Source organism: Carlito syrichta, unplaced genomic scaffold, assembly GCF_000164805.1.
Source record: "Carlito syrichta isolate Samal-C Ts95f unplaced genomic scaffold, Tarsius_syrichta-2.0.1 Scaffold314095, whole genome shotgun sequence".
Classification (NCBI taxonomy): domain Eukaryota; kingdom Metazoa; phylum Chordata; class Mammalia; order Primates; family Tarsiidae; genus Carlito; species Carlito syrichta.
The window spans coordinates 465,963-475,332 of NW_007258191.1; the positions used below are offsets into that span (position 1 = coordinate 465,963).

General features: G+C 45.5%; 1 protein-coding gene across 1 annotated transcript in view; it reads left to right on the plus strand.

The window, feature by feature from the left end:
* Positions 1-9,370, plus strand: part of EMID1 (EMI domain containing 1) — a 50,583-nt gene that overhangs the window by 31,786 nt on the left and 9,427 nt on the right. Inside the window, exon 14 of the mRNA XM_021719045.1 lies at positions 5,429-5,473. Within this exon, the coding sequence (XP_021574720.1) occupies positions 5,429-5,473 (45 nt within the window). The remainder of the gene's footprint in view (positions 1-5,428; positions 5,474-9,370) is intronic.

Here is a 9,370-nt window from a genome sequence, read left to right on the forward strand (position 1 = left end):
AGCCCAGCAGGTTGAGGCTGCGGTGGCCGGGAGCGGCCACTGCACTCCAGTCTGGACGACCGAGTGAGACTCCAACTCTTAAAAAATAAATAAATAAATAAAAATAAAGTAATGCTGGCCTCATAGAATGCTTTAGGATGTATTCTCTCTACTTCTATCTTCTAAAAGAGATTATAGAGAATTGGGATAATCTCTTCCTTAAATGTCTGGTAGAATTCAGTAGTGGACTCATGTGGGCCTGGTGCTTTCTGTTTTGAGGTTATTGATTTGGTTATTATTGATACCATCTTTTAAAAAGATATGTCTACTCAAACTGTCTTTTTCTTGTGTGAATTTTGACAGATTGTGTCTTTCAAGGAACTGGTCCATTTCACCTAAGTCATAAAATTTGTGAGCATAGAGTTTTCATAACATTCCTTTACTATCCTTTTAATGTCCATGGAATCTCTAGAGATGTTCCTTTTTCTTATACTAGTAGCTTGTATCTTCTCTCTTTTTTCTTAGTTAGCCTGGCTACAGAATCATCAATTGATTTGTCTTTTCTAAGAGCCAGTTTTGGGTTTTGTTGATGTTCCCTATTAATTTCCTGTTTTCTTTTTATTTTCTTTTCTTTGTTTTTTAAGCAGGATTTATTGAGAGAACAGAAAAGGTCCCGCAAGGGGAGGGGATCTGATGGGGTTGCCTGATTTCCTGTTTTCAGCTTCATTGAATTGTGTTCTAATTTTTATCATTTCTTTTATTTTGCTTACTTTGGATTTAATTTGCTCTTCTTTTTCTTTATTTTTTCTTAATTTTAATTTTTTAAAACTGTGGGGATCCAAGTCAGGATTAGGTACAGGTGAAGTTTTGGGCCTCTTTGCCTGGACTAGGATCAGGCACCCTTACTGATGTTATGTGTCCTACCCCCTCCCTCCCCTGGCAGTGTCTCACTACTGCCAATCTCTTTTTTGCAGTATTATGATAGGTGTTCAGGGTCCACTTATGAGTGATGCTCTTCTTTTTCTAGATTCCAAAAGTGGAAACATAGATTATTAATTTTAGATCTCTCTTCTTTATAATATAGGCATTCAGTGTTATAAATCTCCCCTAATCAATGCTTTTGCTGCATCCCACAGGTTTTGATAAGTTGTATTTTTATTTTTAGTTAGTTCAGAATATTTTTAAATTCCTCTTGCAATTTCTCCTCTGACCCATGTGTTATTTATAAGTGTATTTTAATTTTCAAGTATTTTGGAAATTTCTAGCTATCTTTCTGTAGTTGATTTCTAGTTTAATTCCATTGTAGTCTGAGGGCAGACATTGTATGATTTCTGTTGCTTTACATTTGTTAGGGTTATTTTATGGCCTAGAATGTGTTCTATATTGGTGAATGGTCCATGTGAATTTGATAAGAATGTGTATTGTGCTGTTGTTGGATACAGTAGACTACTGATGTTAATTGCATCCAGTTGATTGATGGTGCTGTAGAGTTCAAATATGTCATTACTGATTTCCTCCCTGCTGAATCTGTTCATTTCTGATAGAAGGGTGTTAAAGTTTCTAACCTTAATAGTGGATTTTGTAGTTTCATTTGAGCATTTTATATGATTCTGTTTTTTCTACTTTATTAGCATGTCTATTATACTTCTTTTTCTTTACTTTTTTTAGTGGTTTCCCTGCAGTTTGCAACATATATTTACATCTAATTGAAGTCTGCTTTCAAATAATATTATATTCATGGGTAGTACAAGTACCTTTTATTTTTTTAGTTTATATTGACTGATTGATTGATTTTTTCAAATTAGAATTTCACTGTGTTGGAAACTCACAGGCTAGAAGGCAGTGGTACAATCACAGCTCACTGCAGCCTTGACCTCCTGGGCTCTGGCAATCCTTCTGCCTCAGCCTCACGAGTAGCTAGGACTACAGGCATCATATCTGACTGTGATTCTGATGTTTGTTCAGTCTCTTCAAACTGTGTTTTTGCCTTTTCGTATGCCTTGTAATGTTTTGTTGGAAGGTAGACTTGGCAAAAGAAACTGCAGCTGCAGTAAGTTGATAATGTAGTGGCAAGAGTCTCAGGGGTGGGAAAGTGTTCTATAGTCCTATGATTAAGTCTTAGTCTTTAGATGAGCCTGCACCCTGGGACTATAAACTTCACCAGTGCTTCTCAGGTTTTTTTCTTTTCTTTTTTTTTTTTTTTTGAGTTGGAGTCTCACTCAGCCACCCATACTGAAGTGCAATGGCCGCTCCCGGCCACCGCAGCCTCGACCTGCTGGGCTCCGGGGATCCTTCTGCCTCAGCATTCCAAGTAGCTAGAACTACAGGCGTGCGCTACCACGCCGAGCTAATTTTTTAATTTTTATTGTAGAGATGAGGTCTTGCCAAGTTGCCCAGGTGGGTCTCAAACCCACAGGCTCAGGCAGTTTACTCACCTCAGCCTTCCAAAGTACGGGATTACAGGCTGAGCCACTGAGCCCGGCTCAGGTTTTTTCTTTTTGCAGGTTTTTTTGGGGGGTCTTTTTACCTCTTAGGTGGGACAGGATGGCTAGAGCGGATTAGAATTGGGTATTACCCTTACCTCAAAGAGGAAACTGGAAGGAATGGGAATTGAATATTTTCCTTCCCCCAGGTTGGTTTGGCTCTGATAAAACCCCAGCAGGGTAGGCTCTGGTAAAATAGTTTCTACTGAGGGCAGGCCTTGTTAAGAACAGAATGATCTGGCATATTTCAAAATTATTCCTTTTCTCCTTTCCCTGCTAGAAGCATGAGGGCATCTGTCTCTGTTATTCATGACAAGGAGCTGGTAGGGCCCCCTGAGGTGTAGGAGGGGACCCTGTGACTGGGTCCCCCTGGAATTTTTAACTCTCAGACTTGCTTACCCTAAACCTCCAGAAAATCTTCAATTGCAGCTTAGGTTTCTCAACCTGGCACTCGTTTCTATGGAGGTTTTCGCTCAAGGGTTTCTACTCTGGTAAGTTGTGATTCTCTGTATTTGTGTGCCTGTCTCTCCAGATTTGAGGGTGGCGGTTTGTCTGTGGTCTCACTTCTCTGACAGATCTAAGAAGAGTTGTGGATTTTTTCCGTTTTCTTTCAACTTTTCACTTGTTGTTAGGCTAGAATGACAACTTCTAATCTCCTTACATGCCAGACTGGAACTCAGAAGTCTTTCTTGTTTTGTTTTTAAGTCAAATTTGAGGGAAAAAATAGTCAGTATTTTTTCAAACATTTTTTGTTCAAAAAAACAACAAAAAAAGCCAAGCATGCTGGTTCACACCTGTAATCCCAGCACTTTGGGAGGCAGAGGCAAGAGGATTGCCTGGGTCTAGGGGTTTGAGACCAACCTGGGCAACATGGCAAGACCTTGTCTCTTCAATAAATCAAAAAATTAGCTGGGTGTAGTGGTGCATGCCTGTAGTTCCAGCCGCTTGGAAGGCTGAGTGAGGCAGAAGGAATGCCTGAACCCAGCTGATTGAGGCTGCAGTGTCCATGAGCGTGCCACTGCACTCCAGCCTGGGAGACTCCCACTCAAAAAAGAACAACAAAAACATTTTTTGTTTTTGCTCTTCTATCCTTCTGAGACTCCATTTGCTCTTGATACTCTCATATGAGTCACTGAGGCTCTGTTCATGTTTTAAACACATTGTTTTTCTCTATCCTTACTTCTTCCTCTAGAGACAGAGTCTCACTCTGTCACCCAAGCTGAAGTGCAGTGGTATGTTCATAGCTCTCTGCAACCTCAGACTCCTGTGCTCAAGCAGTCTTCTCACTTCAGCCTCCTGAGTAGCTGGGACTACAGGCACATCACTACACTTGACTAATTTTTATAGAGATGAGGTCTTCCTATGTAGCCCAGGCTGTGACCTGTCTTCAAGTTGATTGATTACTTCTGTTTTGTCCAGTCTTCCATTAATTCCATCTAATTAATTTTTTATTTCTAATATTATCAGTTTTATTTTCAGGATTTCCATCTGAGTCTTTTTTACATTTTATACATCTCTCCCCAAATTTTCCATTTCATCATCCATTATATCAATTTCAATAGATTCTTTAACATATTTATCACAGATACTGTGAATTTTTTGTCTTCCAATTTCAATGCCTGGATTAGTTATGGATCTGTTTTTATTGGCTGTTTTTCTCTTACATCTGGATCACATTTTCTGTTTCTTCACGTCTAGTAATTTTTTATTGCATGCTGGACAAGATAGATAATATATTGAAGAGACTGAATTCCATTATCTTCCTCTGAAGAGTATTGAGTTTTGTTAAATTGCTGATGGGTCATCTTATTCTTTTGGAGGTTTCGTCAGAGGAAGTTTATTTTTGTTTACTCCTAGGAAAAAACCCTTAATCCTGAGATGTGGTCTTTATCCTAAGGCATGGCCTTTCTGGAGTTTCATTAGAAAGTCCTTAGGTAAGCCAGGCTTGGTGGCTCAGCCTGTAATCCCACACTTTGGGAGGCTGAGGTGAGTGGATTGCCTGAGCCCGTGGGTTCAAGACCCACTTGGGCAACTTGGCGAGACCTCGTCTCTACAATAAATAAAAAATTTGCCGGGTGTGGTAGCACATGCCTGTAGTTCCAGCTACTTGGAAGGCTGAGGTAGAAGGATCGCCGGAGCCCAGTGGGTCGAGGCTGCAGTGGCCGAGACTATTGCTCTGTGGCTGGACATTTCAGGGATCATCCAGGGATTAGAGAGGCACATTTATGCAGACTTAGCTCCCCCACTTGTGACTCCTTGCTTTCCAGTATTTTCCTCAATTTCTTGCTTCTCTAGCAACCTCTACTTTAGCCTCTGACTCTTCAGGCCAAGAAAACGGAAACTTTCTGCTTGACTCTATTTTGCCGGGGTGGGGGGCGGAGTGTACCCTCCGAGGGAAAGCTGTAAATGTTTGGATTTTACCCAGTGCAGTTCTCCTCTTTGAAGGGTTGAATATCCTCCAGTTTCTGGCTGCTTTTTTTATTACTTTCTGTTGCCTTCAAACAGGTTTTTGGTTTGCTTTTTAACCAGTGTTAGTCCACTATAAGCTACTCTCTGTTTCTCTCTCTCTCTCTCTCTCTCTCTCTCTCTCTCACATCAGAGTTACTCTGTCATGCAGGCTATAGTGCAGTGGCACAATCACAACTCACTGCAGCCTCAACCTCCTGGGTTCAGGGGATCCTTCCACTTCACTTCCTGAGTGACTGGGACCACAGGCGCATGCCACCCTGCCCAAATAATTTTTTTTTTTCAGTGATGAGGTCTCACTTTGTTGCCTAGGCTGGTCTCAAACTCCTGGTCTTAAGCATTCCTCCCACCTCAGCCTTCCAAAGTGCTGATTGCAGTCATGAGCTACCATGCCTGGCCTGTCTCTGTTTCTCTAAGTCTCTCCCCCTCCTCCCTCTTTTTCTGTCTTCTCTTTCTCTCCTTTCCTCCCTCACCGCTTCTGTCTCTGTCTCTCCTTGCAGGGAGAACCTGGTCCCAAGGGAGACCCTGGTGAGAAGAGCCACTGGGTAAGCTCTGGCCTGGCACTGGCCTCTCCTTGCCTTCTCCCATCCTGGGTGCTCAGGAGAGTATTCTCTCACCAGTAGACCCCAGGAGTGGGAGCACCCCATCCACATCCCCATTGCAGCCTGGTCTCCCAGGCAGGAGCCTTGGCAATTCTCAGTCCCAACCCCCGCCTCCATCCTGTTGCTTCTACCTGGGCAGGGCCAGACCTATCAGCAGACCCCTACGTTCTCTGTCTCAGTCTTTGTCCCCGTCTCTGCCCTCCCTCTGTGGCCTATCCAGGCCAGGGTGGCTCTGCTTGTTCCTCTGGGGTGGTTTGGGCTGACCCAGGCCAGACTGCATTCCTTATCTCCATAGCCCCCTTCCCAGCAAGGGCTTTGGCTTCTGCTCACCTGTCTGCAGAAGAAAGGGAAGCATGAAGATGATATCCACACAGAAGAATGGGGACCTTAGGAAAGCCATGAAGCCTAGGAAGAGAGGCCTAGAAGCAATGAGGTATATAGGAGCCCCATGGTGAAAGGGACAGGGGACTTAGACACCATTATACACATAGGAAATCAATTAAGCACATGAAGGAACACCTCAAAACGGTTATATACACATTTAACATGGTTAATGAGGTCAGGAAAGCTAGACTCCACTATACCCAAAAGAACCTAGGTTTATACAAGATCCTAGACACCACTGCGTACATAAGACACCCATGAGGAATGGGAAGAAAAGCCTAGAAACAGTCACACAGACAGGACACAAGGAGTAAGTGAGAAAGAGGACCTAGAAACCACACACTCAAAAATCCCATGATTAGTGTAAAGTCCTAGACATCTTCATAGTCATTGAGGATAATTGTAGTGAATTAATTTCAGGGCCTAGAAATCTACTCACCCAGGAAACACATGGGGAAGGACTAGGACCCTGAATGCACCATGCCCAAAAGCTCCACAATGCAGGGACCTGGAAATCATCGCTGACACAGGAGTCATTTTGAAAATGGACAGAATGGAAGCAGGAGACAACCAAGGATCTCTTTTGGGGATGGTATCATGTCTCCCTTCATACCACTCCTCCCCACTGCAGTCTGGCTGGGACGCCCTACTTCCTGGCAGTCACTAGTTAGTGAGGATGCGGTGGCACCTACCCTATCCTCTCAATTCTTGGTTGTGGGGTCAGTGATAGATACAGCCGTGGGAGCCCCCATCCTGCACGAGTCTTCCCCCATGTCTCCTCATGACTTCTGGGGCCCTGCTACCTCTCTAGAAGCCTCTCCCAGCCCCTTGCTGCTGCCCCTGCATTCCCTCCTACCCCCCATGCCATGGCCCCAGAGCCTCTTAAGAATGCTGCCAATATATGAGCATGAGCTGAGCTGGGGATCAGGCAGACTCGTGAGCCCAGCCTTCTGCCTCCCTTTTTCCCCTCACTGGCCTCTTCCCAAGGCCCTTGGTCTGGGAACACATTTCTACCCAGCCCAGAAGAGATGGGAGATGTGAGATCAAGGACAAATTAGGCTGGGCAGTTCTGTTCCTTCATGGGGACCCCTGGCCAGGGAGCAAATGCCTAGGCTACCCTAAACCAGTTCTCAAACCCAGGACCACCTGTGGGAGGGACTCCCAAGAGGTAGCAGGACGCCTGCCCATCTACCTTCTTCCCCGCTCGTCCACCTGCACCCTGCCCTGCTTGCTACCTGCCTGGGAGGGGACCCGCTGGCCTGAGGGTTGCATGAGGCTTTGTGAGCTGAAGGACCAGCTCTTTTGGGGGCATGGGGGAATGGGGTTCAGTGCTGGGAATGTCCCGAGGGCTCCTATATACACTCTACCTACCAACCTCCCCTTAGTGCATCTTTTAATGATGCTGACCCAGCTGTGGCTCGGCAGTGACACCTGGTGGTCATGGTGTGCACTGCAGGAACTGGTGTGACGGCTGAGCCTGCTCATCTAGCTAGATCAAAGCTCTCATTTAGACAGGAAAACGAAGGCCTATCTGCAGAGAGAATCTTTGGCAGAGTGGAAACTGGACCCCAGGCTTTTAAGTTTCCAGGGCCAGAGAACCAGCTACTGTTCCCCAGGCATCTCCTTTGTGGGTGCCAGGCCTGGAGTTGGGTACTGGGGACACAGATGTCACTCAGACATAGTCCCCACCCTCAGGGTAGTCACAGTGAGATGGGGGGAAAAGACCTGTAGTCAACAGCCACAGGCCAGAGGGAGTTCAGCTGTGATGGGAGACACTTTAGTTATGTGAAGGAGGAGATAGGCTAAGGCTCAAAGCTGAATTAACCAGGCACATGGTGTTCAGAGGGAAGAGAGGACAAGAGCAAAGGCCCTGGGGCAAGAGCAAGCCTGGAGTCTTTGAGGAGCTGCAAATACTGAGAGTGGCAATGTGACAGGCAGAGAGGGAGAGAGAGGCCAAAGAAGCGTTCAGGACTGAGGAGGCCATATAAAGGAACTTGAGTTTTGTTATATAGGCAGTGGGGATTCACTGAGGTATCTATAAGCAGGGGAGTGCTGTGGTCAGATTCTTGTTTGCAAAATATTCCTCTGATTGCCATGTAGACAATGGGAGAGGCAGAAAGAGAAAGACTAGGCAGAAGCTGTTGTGGTCATCCTGGTGAGAGACTTGGGGGGCCGGAACTGGGAGGAGGGTGTGCTGGTTTGGAGGGGAGTAAGGAGTCAAGGGAGACTTCAGATAGTAAAAGAGAAACAGGGTCGGATGTGGTGACTCAAGCCTGTACTCCCAGCACTTTGGGAGGCTGAGGAGAGAGGACTGCCTGAGCCCATGGTTTGAGACCTGCCTGAGCAACCTGGCAAGACCTCTTCTCTTCAATAAATCAAAAAATTAGCTGGGCATGGTGGCGCATACCTGTGGTTCCAGCTACTTGGAAGGCTGAGGTGGAAGGATCGCCTGAGCCCAGCAGGTTGAGGCTGCAGTGGCCATGAGTGTGCCACTGCACTCCAGCCTGGGTGATGGAGTGAGACTTCACCTTGGAAAAAGAAAAAGAGAGAAGCAGGAGAAGCAAGCATATATGGGAGGTGTCTGTGTTACAGCCGAGTAGGGGTGTCCTGGAGACCCTGGACACTTAGATCCAGAGTGCAGAAGATAGACCAGGCTGGAGGGAACTGCAGTGTCATCAGCACAGTGGGCCTCTCATCTGGGAGGGGCTCCAAACAGTGGATTTTTAAATACTTTCCCCAGATTTCATTTTGAAATTCTTCAAATATACAGGGAAAAGTGGGTACAATGAATATCATCCTGCCCTTTCTCCAGATTGACCAATTACTAGTACAGTCATGTGTTATATAACGACAGGGAGACATTATGAGAAGTATGTTATTAGGCGATTTTGTTATGGTGTGAACATCACAGAGTGCACTTACACAGAACTAGACGGTCTAGCCTACTACATACTTGGCTGCATGGCATAGCCTGTTGCCCCTAGGCTACGAATCTGTTCAGTGTATTACTGTACTGAATACTGTAGGCAATTATAACACAATGGTAAAGTATGTATCCAAACATAGAAAAGGTACAGTGGACCGGGCATGGTGACTCATGCCTGTAATGCCAGCACTTTGGGAGACCGAGATGAGAGGATTACCTGAGCCTATGGGTTCAAGATCAGCCTGGGTAACTTGGTGAGACCTCGTCTCTACAATAAATCAAAAAATTAGCTGGGCATGGTGGCATGTGCCTGTAGTTCCACTTACTTGGAAGACTGAGGTGGAAGGATCGCCTGAGCCCAGCAGGTCAAGACTGCCGTGGCTGTGAGTGTGCCACTGCACTTCAGTCTGGGTGACAGAGTGAGATTCCAACTCGAAAAAAAAGAAAAAGAAAAGATGCAGTGAAAATACAGTATAGCTGGGCTCGGTGGCTCAGCCTGTAATCCCGCGCCTTTGGGAGGCTGAGGTGAG